The 17,967-nt window shown below is 53.2% G+C and overlaps 1 protein-coding gene across 1 annotated transcript in view; it reads left to right on the top strand.

Moving 5' to 3' along the window:
- The window catches only part of KBTBD12 (kelch repeat and BTB domain containing 12), a 64,055-nt gene extending 61,026 nt beyond the window's left edge, over positions 1-3,029 (top strand). Inside the window, exon 6 of the mRNA XM_062200094.1 lies at positions 1,120-3,029. Coding sequence (XP_062056078.1) covers positions 1,120-1,295 — 176 coding nt within the window. The 3' untranslated portion in view covers positions 1,296-3,029. The remainder of the gene's footprint in view (positions 1-1,119) is intronic.
- The last annotated feature ends 14,938 nt before the right edge of the window (positions 3,030-17,967 follow it).

Below are 17,967 nucleotides of genomic sequence, written 5' to 3'. Positions count from 1 at the left end.
GCATTTCCCTCAATCCATGTGTCCGAAGGATTTAAATAGCACAGTAAGCTTAATTTTCTAGAAATACAGAGCCGTGGCCGGCGCCGTGGCTCAACAGGCTAATCCTCCGCCTTGCGGTGCCGGCACACCGGGTTCTAGTCCCGGTCGGGGCACCGATCCTGTCCCGGTTGCCCCGCTTCCAGGCCAGCTCTCTGCTGTGGCTAGGGAGTGCAGTGGAGGATGGCCCAAGTCCTTGGGTCCTGCACCCCATGGGAGACCAGGAGAAGCACCTGGCTCCTGCCATCGGAACAGCGCGGTGCGCCGGCCGCAGCGCGCTACCGCGGCGGCCATTGGAGGGTGAACCAACGGCAAAAGGAAGACCTTTCTCTCTGTCTCTCTCTCTCACTGTCCACTCTGCCTGTCAAAAAAAAAAAAAAAAAAAAAGAAATACAGAGCCGTATACCAAGCATGCAAAAAACAGACACTGCTCTTGAACACTTCTGATATACGTTAAGTAACCATAAACTAAGGCAAAAGAAAATGTCAATATATTTCCCAAAGTAGAAATTATAGGACCTACACATCCTGTCCATAATACAAGCAAATTACAAATTCACAATGAAAGGACAGCCTGCACACACATGCACACTTACACACACTCAACTGGAAATTTTTAAACCTTTTTCTACATAAATCTTGGGTTCCTGAAAGTAAAAAACCATGAAGGAATTTGAACCACACTAGCAATTTTCTAAAAGCAGTATGCCAAAGAAAATGTATGGTAGTGGACACTGGAAGATGGCTGAGCATTAGCACCTGACCCAAAGCACAAGTTCAGGGTTGGCAGCACTGGCACGGGGTCATGGACTCCAGCCGTGCCCCCTCGTGAGCGAGGCAGCTTCACCTTGCTCCCATCCCTGCTGAGTCATCAGCACAGCCTGGCACACCTTACAGCTGGGACTCAGGTTTCTTCAGCGTGGAGAAAGCTACGTCTTCTGCTCAAAGTGTGTCTGCTCGGTTGGCTGTTAACTGATTCTTGGGGCTTGATGCCCTTCAGATGAAGTCAGCTCATTCAGTGACGGGGGTTTCTGGATTTCACACCCCCATGATGCTTTGTCGTCCTCCTCTGCTGTTTTTCAGATCGCCATGAGGTTATCTCCAAAGAAATCCTGGAGCTGGACCCTTGGGAAAACCAGTGGAATGTGGTCGCCGTCAACGTGCTCATGCATGACAGCTATGACGTCTGCCTGGTGGCCAGGATGAACCCCCGAGACCTCATTCCCCCGCCCGCAGACCTAGTGGACGAGGACAGTTAGCACGGAGGCCCTCCTGCCGTGCCTGGGCACCCAGCCATCACTGACACAAGCACAGCATGCGTAGCGGCCCCTGGGCAGAGTGCGCTGGTGCTGCCGGGAGGGGTGGACGCAGTCTGCCCTTGGGGACACAGTAGATGAGACACCAGGGGTGAAGCAGCTGGAATGGCCACAGGAAGAGCCCTGGGGGCGCAGGAGATGGAGGCATTGCAGTCAGCAGTGGCCTCTTACCTGGCCACAACCTCACAGGTGCAGCTGATGGTCAGGTCACAGAAATGGCCAAGCAGAGGCCCTGGGCTGGCAAAGCCTCCAGGAGGCCAGGTTGCCTAGGGCACAGGGTTCACTGCTAAGGTTAGGAAAAGTAGGTGGAGCTAATTGATGGCCAGCTGAAAGGACCAGGAGCGTGGACCTGGTCACTGCGCAGGGGGGTATCTCGGGTAGGGACGTGAAAGGCAGGCTTCTCTCTGGGCTCCATCCTGTCTTCGGTCTTACAGACTGTACCACAGCAACATGGCCCGGAGCTGGGCTGGCTGTGGCCTGTTCCCAACACACCACCATGAACAGACATGTCTGCTCTGGGCAGAGCATGTGTGCACACAGAGGTGCAGGATTCTGCAGTCCTGAGCCACTCTGGGGTTGGTACTGAGGATCCGGGGTGAGGCTTGTCCAGGCTGCCCTCATCTGCTCTCAGACATACACAGCCTCTCTGCAGGCTGGCGCCAGGTGAGGAGAACTGGCCCCAACCCCGGGCCAGCACTGGCTCCGGAGTGAGGGGAAAGGAAACAGCCTCTCTGGCCTGGCCATCTGCTGCCTTCTTAGCCTCAGCCCTTAAATACCGTCCCCAATGTTGGGGTGAGGACAGAGCCACTGGCTTTAGCCCAGGGACACTATTTAAATAATACATAGGAAAGCCACCTATTTTCCTACCATCCATCTGTATTTCTGGAAGCACCATGAATTCTAAGAATGTATTTTGATGGCTGCTTTTCAACTGCATTTCAAAAGTTCATGAGGCACAAGGTGCTTTTTTAAGCAGGAGAGATCAGTGAATTCCCTACGGTTTTCCCAGAGAGAGACAGACCCTCCCAAGACCGCTGCTCTGCAGCACGGAGCTATGCGTCCCCAGCTCCAGCTGCTCACCCAGGGAGCAGAGGCAGGTCCAAAGGAACAGGAGCCACCTAGAAACCGACTTCTTCTGCCCCAAGGAAGGGGACCGGGTACCCAGCCCTGTGTGTTCTGGAGTAGACTAGACTCTAGGAGGGCAGGGGTCCTGTCTACCTCCTTGCAACTGCAAGGACCTGGCCTAAGGTGGATCTTAGAGTGGCAAGTTAGGGAGGAATCTCTGAGCACAGCTGGGAGTCTGGGTTAAAGTGAGCTCATTTCTCTCCTGGGGAAGGGTCATAATCTGTGGGTTCTTCTCCTTGCTGCAAAGACAGAGCAGTTCTGAGTTGGCTATGTCAGCTGCTGGTAGCCACAGCTGAGGGCCTCCAGTCCCAAGCTCCTCTTCACAGAATCACTGTGCCTACTCCACCTACTGGAACGTTCTAGAAGCTGCCAGTTCCCTGAATCTAGGGAGGCCTTGTCAGCGTGTCATTGCTGATCCAGATGCTTTGGGCTCGAGTTCCACCTCAACTTAGCTAGTAGCCGTGCAACCTTACACGAGATAATCTTTCTAAAGTACTTTTTTTGCTTATGTGCAAAATGGGAAAGAAAATGCTACATGCTTTATATATAAGAAAATGCTGAGCAAAATACCTGTTAAATACTAAAGCAATAAACACGCATTAGCTTCCATCATCATCGTCATCAGTATCACTGCCTTCAGCATTTCCCAGAGCGAGATGTCCCAGGGGGAATCCAGTGCTGTAAGGGACCCCTGCAGTGGGTCACACACCGGTGACCAGAGACGGCTCCTGACTGCCCAGGCCCAGCCACTCAGCTCCTCCCGGGGCTGAGAAGCAAGCAAGGGAGGCCCTGATGCCTCTCAGACGGATGCCTTCCTGGAGGGCGGGGGTAAAACGGCCACTGCTATCCCATGAAAGGTCTCGTGGGGTCACTGTGTCCAAAGCTCTTCAGGGAATTTCAAGAGAGGACAGAGGAGGACAGATGACCTCGGCCTGGAGCCAGGGTGGTCAGGGCTCCCGGGCTGGTTTCACCCTGGAGGGTGAGCTCCCATCAAGAAGCAGAATGTCTCAAACTGGTTCTGCCAAATGAGCATACGACGTCACAGGGAGCAGCCATCCGGCTGTCATTTGTCTTTACGTAGCAGGCTGCTGGCTTGCTCACTTCCGTGCTCGGTGGAAGCCCTAGGGTGCTTTTCTTATTTGTAATGAAAAACCATGGGCCCTTGCCCCCTCGCCGTTAAACACTCAGAGATCCAACTGTGAAACGTTTTCCTCTCGCTCCTTCCTTCACTGTAACCCAAGGCAGTCCCAACATCTCACGGCGGGCTCTTTCCAAACCTCCCCAGGTTGCCGGTTCTCAGCACGGTGACACAGGACTTCCAGGCACTGGGTGGGGACACGCGTCAGGAGGGAATTTGGCTGCTGAGGCCGACAGAGACCGCAGCTGTCCACCATACCCAGCCCGGTTTGTGTTCCACAAGGCGGCACCATTGTTCTCAGACTGACTTCATAACGAGCGAAGGCTTTAAATGTGAACTTACAACATAAATCTTTGTGAACAAAAGATAGAGCTTTCACCTTGGTTTTCAGATTGCAATTCAATGCCACCTTGGGGCAGGGGCAGCAGGTGGCGCCATTCCCAGGGAGGCTGAAGCACAGAAGGGTGCCAGGAAAAGCAGCCAAAGCTGACCACAGAGGACCCCGAGGGCCACACCCGGCAGTTGGGTATCCACGCAGGAGCCTCACTCTGCAGGCCTCTCCCTGTAGCCAGCAGGAAGCACAGCAGGGCCGGTGTCGGGGAGCCTGACCTGACCCAGGAGCAGTGCGCTGAGGACTGCAGCTGAGTCCCTTGGGGCCTGGGGTAGGGGGCGCCAGCACGTGCTGGCAGATTGAGAGAGTATGGAGGTGCCACGGGTTTGACCAGACAGCCGAAACCAGAGACCAGGAGACCTTCGAGGGAGCCCCCGCCTCTCCACCAGTGTTCCTTAGGGAATGGCCACCCACACAGCTTTGGCTCCTCTCCCCAAGCCAAGTGGGCTCACCGAGAGCCAGGAGAGGCCCTGTGGCACAGGGTCAAATCACTCCACTTCTTGGCCAGCCCTTGCAGACACAGTCAGGTGAGCTCTATGGCTGCCCCCCAGCACACAGACAAGGGCCCTGCGCAGCATCGACCAGGCATTACAATGTTTTTCCTTCTGGTGCTTAGTGTAATGTGGCCCATGGCACCATGCTGCCAGAGACATCAGGGAGCTCTGCAGAGGGGCTCGGAAAGTTTTTCTCACTCTTTGAGAGAGACGTAGAGGAAGAGAGTGGACCATGGAGAGGCTATTCTCTGCTGAGGCTAAGTTGACCTGCTCCCTGGAACAGTGCGACTGCCCTTCAGCCAGTAGGGGGCGGTCAGACACCACTGCAGTCCACCGCTCCAAGAACTGGGATCCTGGATGCTGTGAAGCCACTGAACTCCCCTGCCAGGGGCCACTGGTCTAACAAGTGTTCACTGCCATTCAGGTCACCTGCAGCTACGCGCAACCCAAGATGTCCTAACAGATACTTCACCCGCCTCCCCAAGACCACCCTCTGTTAGGTCAACATCTGTTACTCCCGACAAAGGGGAGGACTCAGTCCCGGGTCCCTCAGAGGTCTGGGGACGAGGCTGCTGCCCAGTGCTACAGGGTAAATTCTGCCCAGCCTGCAAGTGCTTACAGTGTCCAGTCACTTAGCTATTTCTCTATTTCTCTCAGATCTTCAACGTTTTCGTTTACTGCAAATCCCACCACCACCTGCTTTTGTAGACAGTGTTTTCCTGGAACCCAGCCACTCCCATGCATCGGTGCGTCATCTGCAGCTGCTTCCAGCGCGGCCCGTGGCCCTTACAGAGAAGGTTTGCTGACTTCCCGCGCCCCCCACCCAATTACCTTGAAGACAAGTTCTGAGCTAAGTGAATGGATGTAATGAGGGACTGAAGGGGGCTTCACAGTTCATTTCTAGGGACTTTCTCAAGATTCCTGTAAGCATGGATTTCAACATTTTAGCATCAAAATAAGCTTAACGTTTAATTCCATATTCCATGAACTCTGAAACATCCCTGTATATGCATACTCTCCCTCTGTTGACACATTTAACATGGTATGGATCCATTCTTTCACTCAATGATGTATTTTTTTTTTTTGACAGGCAGAATTAGACAGTGAGAGGGAAAGACAGAGAGAAAGGTCTTCTTTCTGCTGGTTCACCTCCCAAATGGCTGTCACGGCTGGTGCGCTGCGCCAATCCGAAGCCAGGAGCCAGGTGCTTCCTCCTGGTCTCCCATGCGGGTGCAGGGCCCAAGGACCTGGGCCATCCTCCACTGCCCTCCCGGGCCACAGCAGAGAGCTGGACTGGAAGAGGAGCAACCGGGACAGAACCGGCGCACCAACCGGGACCATAACCTGGTGTGCCGGCGCCACAAGCGGAGGATTAGCCTAGTGAGCCACGGCGCCGGCCTCAATGATGTATTTTTATAGACTGTGTTCCATACAGAACACACAGAGCTGCCTGCTGTCTCCCTCCCTCCCTCCCTCTCTCCTTAAGATTTTTCTCAAAGTCAGAATTTTGAAAATAGAAAAGGAGATAGAGAGGAGGAGGATAAATAAATCTTAAAAAAGAGAGAGAGAAGGTGGTGGAGAGGAGAGAGAGAGAGAGAGAGAGAGACATTCCATCTGCTGGTTCTCTCCACAGATGGCCTACAACAGCCAGGGCTAGGCTAGCCAAAACCAGGAGCTTCTTCTGGGTCTCCCAAGTGGGTGCAGGTGCCCAAACACTTGGGCCATCATCCGCTGCCTTTCCAGGCACATTAGCAGGGAGCTGGCTCAAAAGTGGAGCAGCTGGGACTCCAACAGGTGCTCACATGGAACGCTGGCATCACAGGCAGCAGGTTAACCCACTGCACCACAAGGCTGGCCCCATCAACCATACTTAGATTTTTGTGGAAGGTCAGGAGCACCAGGGATAGATGTGGGAGGCTGCCCGGCTGTGCTGCGAGAGACCTCAAGCTGCTTCAGGGCACTGGGGCTCTTAGACACTGCAGGTAGCATCCATGCTAGAAAACAGATGGGTCTCACGTGAGGGCTGGCCTCAGCTGTGCAGAACAAGAACCCCGGGAGGCAGTGGGCAGATGTCACAGCATCCCTGGATGCCACACTCATCTAGGAGTCACTGACGGCCACTGGCTGTGGAACAGGGTAGTGACCCACAGGCGGGAAGAGCAAGCAGCACTTCCGGTCCATGGGCAGCCATGCAGGGCACCTCCATCAGGTGCAGGCAGTGCCAAGGGCCAGCATCCTCCCCGCCGCCTCGCTTTGCTGCCCTCCCCAAGCTGTGGGCCTTTAGGGTGACATCCGCAAGGGGCCCCGTGCCAGTACTGGGGCTGCCACATTTGAGGGGTGCGCCATGGGGAGCGCGAGCCAGGGGCAGGAAAGGTTCCCACAGTACCAGATGAAAGCCACTCTCTGCCCTTTATCTCTGCTTAGCACCTGTGGGTGCTCAGCACCGAACAAGGTGCTCCTGGGATACCAGAAGTAGCACAGGGGCACCCTCGCCCTGAGGATCAGCACCAAGGGAAGGCAAGTGTGACAAGATGACGAAGCCTCAGCCAAGCCCTGTGTGCACCAGGCACGGTGCTAGGCAGACTCGTGCCACAATGTCCAGTCCTGGCTCAGGCACAGTGCCGGGCAGACTCCTGACACGACGTCTGGCTCCAGCTCAGGTTCTGCAGAACAAAGGAGCTACGTCTGTGAATGAAGTTCCCTCCTCCGAGGGGGAGCGCCCAACCCAGCACAGCAGGCAAAAACACCACGGAGTCCAGGCTTCCTCCCCACAGCTCCCCACCACTGCCATAACTGACTACCACACGGCGGCTTAGAACCACACGAATCCATTCTCTTACACCCCGGTAGTACAGAAGCCCCCTAAGGCTCTCAATGAGCTAAAGTCAAGGTTCCCAAAGGGCTGCATTCCCTCTAGAGGCTTGGAGGAGAGCCGAGGTCCTGGCTTCTTCCGCCTTTGGAATCCGCTGCCATCTCTCAGCTTGTGGCCCTCCCTCCAACGTCAAAGCCGCCAGCCGCCGGGCTCTTACCCACTTCCACTGCCTGCAGGGGCCCATGTGGACAGTGCAGAAGATGCTACCCAGTTAAGGTCAGCTGATTAGCAACCCAAGGCCATGTGCAGCCTCAACTGCCCTCTGCCATGTGACATCATGTACACAGCAGCTCTGGGATTAAGATGTGGATGTGTTAGGGAAACAAGTATTCTCCCTATCACAGCCCCCAGGCCCGTGGAATCAGTGCACACTGGTGTGTGTACAATGTTTACAGGACGTGACACACACAGCGAAGTCAGGGGGTACACAGACACCTGGTCATCGAAAGCATGCACCCTAGGGATGTCCATGACCAGGAAGGACACGCGGCAAGGCTCTGGATGGAGGAGACATCCGGCCTGGGATTGGCTGGCACCCAGCTTGCACCCACGAGGGGCCAGGCACGGATGAAGCTCATACCATGCAAGGGGAAATGCTGGCAGGAAGAACTGGGTCAGTGGCAGCATTACTGTGCCCCTGATTAAGCCAGTCCCACCTCTGCCTTTCCAGAGCCAGCAGATCACACCCCGTGGGCACACACCAAGACATCTGGAGAGCAGTGCAGGAGGTAGGAACAGGGAGCAGGGAGCCACAAGGTCACGATCCAGGCTCAGAAGCTTCCGTGGTTGTGCAAACGTAGGCTGAGCTGGGGGCGGGGCCAGGTGCACATGGTGTTTGAATGCTAGGGGCCCGTGGGCCGGACTCCAGATGCTGGAACATGCCTCATGGGACCTCATCGTCTCTGTCATTTGAGAGCTCCACTGAGGCCCTGGAGGCAGAGGGGAAGCCCCTATGACCTGGCCATGAAAAATCAGAAAAGGAAGATGCCCTTCCCGAAAAACTGGGCCGAGGGCACACAGGCTCTCCCTTCCTTATAACTGCATGTGGATCTGCAATTATCTCCAAATAACAAGTTTAATTACACAGGAGAGAAGGCTGCCCCTTCGGCCTCCAGACTACAGGGAGCCAGCTTGGCAGGAGCCCAGCGGCTCAGAGCCGGGCTCTCGGCACCTGGGTTCTCTACCCAGCCCCTCCGCTCACCAGTTCTGGGACTGTGGGTAACTTAAACAACCAAGAAAGACCCAACAGCAAACAATCAGGGAAGACAGACACAATGAAGGGAGGGAGGGGCGGGCATTTGGCCTGTGGCTAAGACACCTGCATCCTATATTGGAGTTCCTACGTTCGACTTTCAGCTCTGTTTCCAACCTGTATCCCTCTTCCTAGCTTTACCACTCATCAAGCAAAAACTCAGCACAGACACTTTGAGACAGGTGAAAATTCAGAAAACATTTTGATCCAGTCATCTACTGTTGTGTAACAAACTACAGCCAAACTTGTCACATCCCACGACCATGGACCAGGAACCCTGGCACGACTCGGCTAGTCACTTCTCTACTCCTCGCAGTACTCGGGCCTGGCCTGGTGCACAGGCCTGGGAGATGGCAATGACAGCTATGAGGCCAGGCTCCAACTGAGGCTCCACGGCCTCCGCAGGCCTACACCCCACTCTGCAGCAAGGACGGCAGCGACACGGCCTACCACAGGTTTCTCAGGTCTCAGACTCAGCGGGAAGGAAGTAAACCTCTCTCTCCATGACAGGAGAACCAAAGAACATGCACCACGCTGTAGAACCTCCATCTCTGCCATGCACTTCCTCAAAGGCTCCTCTAGGGTGCGCTCGAGCAGAACGAAGGAATAAACCAGGGATATGGAACAGGAAACAATGTGCTATGAGCCAGGGAGCCCTCCCCCAAGGCGGGAGAAAGGCAAAGAACTACCAGAAAGAGTTCCAGCATAAAAACAAAAACCAGCTCAGTGATAGAATGTGGGGAAAGAATCAACTGTATAAATAGAGGGAATGGGGCTGGCACTGTGGTGTAGCGGGTAAAACCGCTGCCTGCATTGCTGGCATCCCATATGGGCACCAGTTCGAGTCCTGGTTGCTGCACTTCCCATCCAGCTCTCTGCTATGGCCTGGGATAGCAGTAGAAGATGGCCCCAAGCCCTTGGGTCCCTGCACCCGATGTGGGAGACCCGGAGGAAGCTCCTGGCTTCTGATCGGCGCAGCTCTGGCCGTTGCACCCAATTGGGGAGTGAACCAGCAGACGGAAGACCTCTCGCTACCTCTTCCTCTCCTTCTCTATTTAACTCTTTCAAGTAAATAAATAAATAAATAAAAATGGAGGGAACTGCACCAGTGAAAACCTGAAGCAGTTATTACTCTAATAAAGAAACAAAAAGTACTTGTAAATACAGGGAACCACCTGGGTCTGAAAGGAACACTCTCACACAGTCATAATATCTAAGCGCCACATAATCGAAAAAAAAAAAAATCATTTCGGTGCAGAGGTGTATGTAAGAGGCTAAACATTCAGCTAAGCAATTCACAGCATGTGGGGCTGATAAACCGGGAAACTGCAGCACAACCTTATTACTTAAAATCCCTGGGTGACCACAGCAACAAGAACACTTCCTCGAAGACTCTGGGACTGCCTCTGAGGAGTGGGCCTGCAGACAGGAACAGGGGTCGGGGTCCTCGTGTAATTATCGGCTTTTGGAAATTTTTCTGTACATGTACTAATTAATAAAGTGCTAAACGCTTTAATGTTTAAAATAAAGGAGGGACTGAGGGTCTCGAGGTCCCCGTCATAATGGACTCCCTGCGCCAGAGAGGCCCCCAAAGACACTTGGGGTGGGGAGGTGACAGAGGCCTCTGGTGTGAGAGCGGACTCAGCTGAGCCAGCTGCGGCTGTGTGCGGTCAAAGAGCAGCCTTTGATCACCCCGATATTTGTTCAGACAGCCCCAGGAGGATGGAAAGGCCAAAGGCCAAAGAAAAAGCAGCAGCAGCATCAAGTGGCCAGGAATCGACTTATCCTCAAATGCGTCGATGCACAGGGAACTGGCAGCCCAGCTTGCCCCTCGGCCCAGGGCTGCCCCACTCCTGGCTCTGCTCCCTGAGGGCCAGGCCCCCGCACAGGGAGTGGGGACAAAGGACTTCCCCCTGTGCCAGGCCCTACGAATGGCTTCTCCCAGGAAACCCAAGAGTCTCTGGCAAACCCTGAAGCCTCCCTTGCTGTGTGTTTTTAAACCTGGGACTGACTTGGCCCCAGGGGTCACTTTTCCCATGGGCTAAACATCACTTCCAGTTATTCACTGACATTCCTTGCCTCCTCTCAGCACCAGGCTGGCACTGGAATCCAGGCAAGGCCTGTGACAGAGGGGCTGAGAGTGCAGGAGGCAGGGCCAGGGGGTGGCCAACAGGCCTCCCAGCCATGCAGGGTGCAGTAAGAATGGTGGCACCTTTTTGGAGAATGATTTGACAACAGGATGCATTTGAAATACTTCCACCCTATGCCCAGCAGCTTTGTCCCTACAGAGGCCCCCGACTACCCCGGAACACAAAGACATCATCAGAACAGCCCAGTTAAGGCAGGAAACAGGCTCAGCTGGTGCTGTCCACACCTGATGGCGAATCTGCACTGGGACTACTATGGAGTCATTAAAGGGAATTAAGTTGACTGGTAGGGCTGTGGGATAAACTCCAGGTGTGGCTAAGTCCAGGAAATAAGATAAAGGAAAGCAGGTGTAGGAAACCACTGTTTGCATAAAAAAAGGTGGAAGACACATATAGAAATGAACATGTATGCACACTTAGAACCTTCTAGAATGATGCAGAAGACACAAGATACTAGAAGACTACAAATAGGGGTAGAAGAGAACTTACTTCTCAGCGAGCATCCATTCAAACTGTTTGGCTCTTTTTACATGTGCATAAAATACTCAGGAATCAGTGCCGGGCAAGGACGCCTGCCCGCCCGGAGACCAGAGCACACGCGCACTGCTGGTGGCAATCAATGGTGCAGCCGCAGGGGGAAACAGTCTGGCTGTTTGTCAGAACACTAAATTAGCATCACCATATGTCCCAGCAATTTCACTTCTGGGTATATTCCCAAAAGAGTTGGGGGAAAAAAAAAAAAAAAAACAGGAACTCAAACAGATTTGTACACCAATATTCACAGCAGTGTCACTCGCGAGAGCGAACAGGTAGAAGTGACCCAGGCGCCTCCCAACGGATAAACAAAACGTGGTCCACACAGATGAGGGAATGTCATTCAGCCTCCACAGGGAAGGAGGCTGTGACGCGCCACAGCATGGATGACCCGACACAGGAGGACAAATATTGCACAGTTCCACTCACACGGGGTCCCTGGGGTAGTCAGTGTCTTAGAGACGGAAGAGGAGACAGCGGTGCTGGGGCAGAGGAGCAGGAACCGGGAGATACTTTGAAAAAGGACAGAGTTTCGGTTTGGGAAGACGACGAAGCTCAGAGGCGGATGGTATTGATAATCATACAATAGGGTGAATGTGCTCGAAGCCACTGAACTGTATGTTTAAAGTGGTTAAAATGGTCGATTTTATGCTCTATTTATTTTACCACAGTAACATATTTGCTACATTTCCAGAGAGGTTCTGGAAGGCAGCTATGAACTCTGCGCCAGGGAAGCTGTCCCTCCGAGATGCAGGCTCCAAGGAGGAGGAGCCCCTCCTGCCCCAGAGCCCCCTAAGACCCCTGGTTCTGGGAACACAAAGCTTCCCCCGTAGCAAGCCTGCTGGCCCCTGCTGAGGCCTCAGGTCCCCGGGAACCGACCCTCGGCAGTCTGCAGAGTGGCTAGACTGCCATGGGCCCTCAGCACATCACACAGATCAACCTCGTGGCCCAGACCACAGCGGCCAAAGACGAGCTGGGCCAGCGCCATGGCTCAATAGGCTAATCCTCCGCCTGTGGCGCCGGCACACCGGGTTCTAGCCCTAGTTGGGACGCCGGATTCTGTCCCGGTTGCCCCTCTTCCAGTCCAGCTCTCTGCTGTGGCCTGGGAGTGCAGTGGAGGATGGCCCAGGTGCTTGGGCCCTGCACCCGCATGGGAGACCAGGAGAAGCACCTGGCTCCTGGCTTCGGATTAGTGCACCGGCCGCAGTGGCCATTGGAGGGTGAACTAACGGAAAAAAAATAAGGAAGACCTTTCTCTCTCTGTCTCTCTCTCTCACTGTCCACTCTGCCTTTCAAAAAAAAAAAAGACAAGCTGGACACGGCTGTGGCTCCATGTTGACACCGTGGCGTCTGCGCGTCTGCACTCGGCAGAGGCAACTGACAGGAGAGGTCCACCCATGGCTGGGGGCTGCAGAAGGGGAAGAGCCCTGGAAGAAGGGAGAGACCCAGACCCTTCCCTCTTTAAACGAGCTGGCACCCACCTTCCGCAGGTGGCAAAGCAGGATTCTGGAGGTGCCATCTCTATGGGTTGGCTCACTCAGCCATCACAGTCTTCCACATTGGGCTGGGTTCTCCCATGAGAGACAGAGAGAAAGAGAGAGAGACCAGCTGTGACTTCACCCGCACGCCTCCCCAGTGGCCACTGCCGGGCTGGAAACAGCGAGAAGCCCCACAAACACCTCCCTTTCCAACCAGGGCCAGCCGCAGGCTCTGTTCAGCCCAGAGGAGGGCACTGCACAAAGGGGGCTTCCTTCTCTGGGTCTTAAACAAACTCCAAACAGGAAGCCTCCGGTCCCAGTCCTGTGAGAACGAGACGCAGTCCCTCAGGACACCCACACTCCCACGACTGGCCACAGAGGCTGCTCAGGGACGCCGGAAGGGGTGGGTGCAGCCCTCGAGTCAGCTGTCTGCGCCCCCGTGCTGCTGGCCCTGCCACTTGCCCACTGCCAGCCCTGGTGTAGCCACCTCCTCTCCTCTCAGAGAGAAACAGCAACCTCCCCTCCAATCCCTGGACCGACGCCAGGCTAAGGATGGTAATGTAGAGCAAACAGGGCGACATTGATGAGACAAGCAACAGGGGGAAGAGGAGCTGTGATTAAGCCCCCCACTCAAATTCTGAAAAAAATTATGAGACCATCCAGTTGATGACAAAATGAGATTTGGAGAAACTCAACATACCTTCTCAATTTTTAAAACTCTTAATAAAACAGGAAAATACAGATTCTTCCTTAACATAATTTTTTTGATAGGCAGAGTCATAGACAATGAGAGAGAGAGACAGAGAGAAAAGTCTTCCTTCCATTGGTTCACTCCCTAAATGGCCGCCATGGCCAGTGCGCTGCGCCAATCCGAAGCCAGGAGCCAGATACTTCCTCCTGGTCTACCATGCGGGTGCAGGGGCCCAAGCACTTGGGTCATCCTCCACTGCCCTCCCAGGCCACAGCAGAGAGCTGGACTGGAAGAGGAGCAACTGGGACTAGAACTCGGCGCCCATATGGGATGCCAGCGTCACAAGGTAGAGGGTTAACCAAGTGAGCCACGGCACCGGCCCAACATAATTTTTTTCAAATATACAAAGTCCTTCCAGCCATGTGAGATTAACCAGACTAGCATTTCCTTCCACTGTGAGCCACTGGAAAACACCTGTTGGGACTGGCACTGTGGCGTAGCAGGCAAAGCCACTGTCTGCAGTGCCAGCATCCCATATGGACACTGGTTCGAGTCCTGGCTGTTCCATTTCCAATCTAGCTCTCTGTTATGGCCTGGGAAGGCAGTGGAGGATGGCCCAAGTCCTTAGGCCCCTGCACCCACATGGGAGACCCAGAAGAATCTCCTGGCTCCTGGCTTTGGATCAGCACAGCTCTGGCCGTTGTGGCCAACTGGGGAGTGAACCATGGATGGAAGATCGATCTTTCTCTCTCTCTCTCTCTCTCTCTCTCTCTCTCTCTTTGTAACTCTTTCAAGTAAATAAATAAATCTTTTTAAAAATGTGCCCAAGAATTTAAAGAAAATGCGAACATAATCAGTAAAGATATGAGAGCTACAAAATGATCTGGGCAGCCAGGTGGCCCCGCAGGTAAGATGCTGGTTCCGATGCCAATACAGGACCTGGGTTCAATACCCGGCTCCAGCTCCTGATTCCAGGCTCCTGCTCATGTGGACCCCGGGAGGCAACAGTGACAGCTTTGTCACTCATGTCACACCCCAAGACTGGCTTCTTGGCTCCCAGCTTAGACTACAACCCAGCCCCGTCCATGTGGGCACTTTGGGGAGTGATCCAGCCGATGGGCTCTCTAGATAGACAGACGGACAGACGTATATATGTCTATGTCTATCTGTGAAAATACACTTTTTTTTAAAAGACTCTAATAGGCCTTCTGGAAGTGGGACGATCTGAAGCGGTGTGTGTTCAGCTGGGACACCAGGAGGGGCTGAGAAGTTTAGATAATAACATACTAAACCTGATGAAAATCATCAATGCACATCTCCAGGGGACGCAGTGACCCCGCACGGGAAACAGAAAGCTGAGCAGCCGGAGTTCCCACCGGGGAATGCAGGCTGCAGAGCGCCCTCTGCTGACCACTCCTCCAGGACAGCCTCATCTTGCAGACAGAGCCACTCCGTGGTTCAAGGCTGCACTTAGCCAGCCAGCAAGACAGGCATCTGGTGACTGAACCTGGGGGAATACGGCGGCCGGCCACATGGCTCCGGGCAGGGACGTTCCAACGGGCAGGTCTTGCTTCAGAGCCCCTGCCAGATGGGAGAGTTCATGAGGCCTGACTCAAGTTCTAAGTCACTGTCGAAGCCTGCTCCGCCTCCACCTTTCACAGGTCTGGCTGCACATCTGCTACCTGCTTCCTTCCCACTTCCCAGGAGCCCCGCCAGCCACACCTGAGCAGCACAAACAGAAGACAGCCTGCAGCAGCACATCCTGATCCAAAACTGAAAAGCAGGGTTGGGGGGGCGGGGAAGAGAAGGGTCTCACGGAAAACTCAGCAAGCCAGCAGACAGGGAAACATCTGGAAGGAGACTCCGAGACCCTACAAATCCACACCCTGCAACCAAAGACGATGACCACATACAGGCTGGTGCTCAACCAAGCCAAAGCTGGGGGAGTCTGTCACCCGCAGGGAGCAGCAACACATAAAGTGCTGGAAGCAATTCTTCGAGCCAAAGAGAAATGATTCCAGATAAAAATCCTGGAGCTAAATGAAAGGATGGAAATTTATAGAAATGAGAGAGGCATCAGTAAATATGAAAACCTTTACAAGAGTTCTGTGTTACATATTATATGTGAACAAGTGCAATATTATTTGAACGTACACTGTCATCACTTAGAGGTGCATATTGCAAACCCTAGAGCAACCACAACAGAGAAAATGAAAAGGTACAGCTAACAATAATGAAGATGAGTGGAGATACTAAACATGAATTAATGCAAAGAAGACAGGAAAAGAATAAAAACGAGCCAAGAACAGAAGGGATAAACAGAGAAACAGCAAGACAGTGGATGCAAACACGAACGTTTGAAAATCTACATTAAATATAAATGACCTTGGCTGGCGCCGTGGCTTAACAGGCTAATCCTCCACCTTGCAGCGCCGGCACACCGGGTTCTAGTCCTGGTTGGGGCGCTGGATTCTATCCCGGTTGCCCCTCTTCCAGGCCAGCTCTCTGCTATGGCCCGGGAAGGCAGTGGAGGATGGCCCAAGTCCTTGGGCCCTGCACCCGCACAGGAGACCAGGAGAAGCACCTGGCTCCTGGCTTCGGATCAGCGAGATGCACCGGCCGTAGCAGCCATTGGAGGGTGAACCAACGGCAAAAAGGAAGACCTTTTTCTCTTTCTCTCTCACTATCCACTCTGCCTGTCAAAAAAATAAAAAAATAAAAAAATAAAAAACAACTCTTAAAAAATATATATATATACATATATATAAATGACCTAGGTACGCAAATAAAAAAAGATCACATTAGATGATAAAGCAAGCCTTGGTGATACACTATCTACGAGAAATTTAGTGTTAACATGGAGACACAGATAAACTACAAAAGGACAAGTCTTGAAGCACTAATCAATTCTAATACACAAATAAATTTAGTGTGTATAGTTATTTTGTCTGATAAAAATATAGGCAACCCATGGGACAGGTGTCTAGCCCAGTAGTTAAGATGCTGGTTGAGGCCAGCACCGCGGCTCACTAGGCTAATCCTCCGCCTGTGGCGCCAGCACCCCGGGGTTCTAGTCCCAGTTGGGGCGCTGGATTCCATCCCGGCTGCTCCTCTTCCAGTCCAGCTCTCTGCTGTGGCCCGGGACTGCAGTGGAGGATGGCCCAAGTCCTTGGGCTCTGCACCCGCATGGGAAACCAGGAGGAAGCACCTGGCTCCTGGCTTCAGATTGGCGCAGGGAAGACCTTTCTCTCTGTCTCTCTCTCTCACTGTCCAACTCTGCCTGTCAAAAAAAAAAAAAAAAAAGATGCTGGTTGAGATACCTGTGTCCCACATCAGAGTACCTGGGTTTGATACCTGGCTCTAACTCCTGACTCCAGCTTCCTGTTAACGCAGACCTTAGGAGGCAGAAGGTGATGGCTCAAGTCCCTGGTTCCCTGCCATCCACATGGGAGACGTGCACAGAGCTCCACATTCCTGGCTTCCACCTGGGTCAGCCCACCTATTGCAGGCATTTTGTGGAGTAAACCAGTGAATGGAGATCTCTCTTTCTCTTTTTTTTTTTTTTTTTTTTTTTTTTTTTGACAGGCAGAGTGGATAGTGAGAAAGAAAGACAGAGAAAAAGGTCTTCCTTCTTGCCGTTGGTTCACCCTCCAATGGCTGCTACGGCCGGTGCACCTCGCTGATCCGAAACCAGGAGCCAGGTGCTTCTCCTGGTCTCCTGTGCGGGTGCAGGGCCCAAGGACTTGGGCCATCCTCCACTGCCTTCCCGGGCCATAGCAGAGAGCTGGCCTGGAAGAGGGGCAACCGGGATAGAATCCAGCGCCCCAACCAGGACTAGAACCCGGTGTGCCGGCGCTGCAAGGTGGAGGATTAGCCTGTTAAGCCATGGCACCAGCCTTTTTTTTTTTTTTTTTTAAGATTTATTTATAGGGCTGGCACTGTGGCACAGGGGGCATCCCATATCGGCAACAGTTCAAGCCCCAGCTACTCCACTTCCGATCTATCTCTCTGCTACAGCCTGGGAAAGCAGTACAAGATGGCCCAAATCCTTGGGCCCCCACACCCGCGTGGGAGACCCAGAGGAAGCTCCTGGCTCCTGGCTTCAGATTGGCACAGCTCTAGCAGTTGCAGCCAACTGGGGAGTAAACCAGAGGATAGAAAACCTTTCTCTCTCTCTCTGCCTCTCCTTTTCTCTCTGTGTAACTCTGACTTTCAAATAAATGCATAAATGTTCAAAAAAAGAGATTTATTTATTATTTGAAAGATCTCGAACTGCTGCCCATATGGGATGCCAGCACTGCAGGCAGCGGCTTTACCCTCTACATCACAGCACTGGCCCAATCTCTCTCTTTTTTCTTTTTAAGTTAAAAGAATAGGGAATATACTCTCTAACTAAAAACACAGTTAAAAATAAATTGTAAATTTGTAACAATTTTGTGCTTTTAAATATTCAAACATTTGGAAATTGAACAAACACTTTTAGTTACCTAAAG

Source organism: Lepus europaeus, chromosome 9 (genome assembly GCF_033115175.1).
Source record: "Lepus europaeus isolate LE1 chromosome 9, mLepTim1.pri, whole genome shotgun sequence".
Taxonomy (NCBI): Eukaryota; Metazoa; Chordata; class Mammalia; order Lagomorpha; family Leporidae; genus Lepus; species Lepus europaeus.
This window is presented reverse-complemented; position numbering and strand designations above follow the sequence as displayed.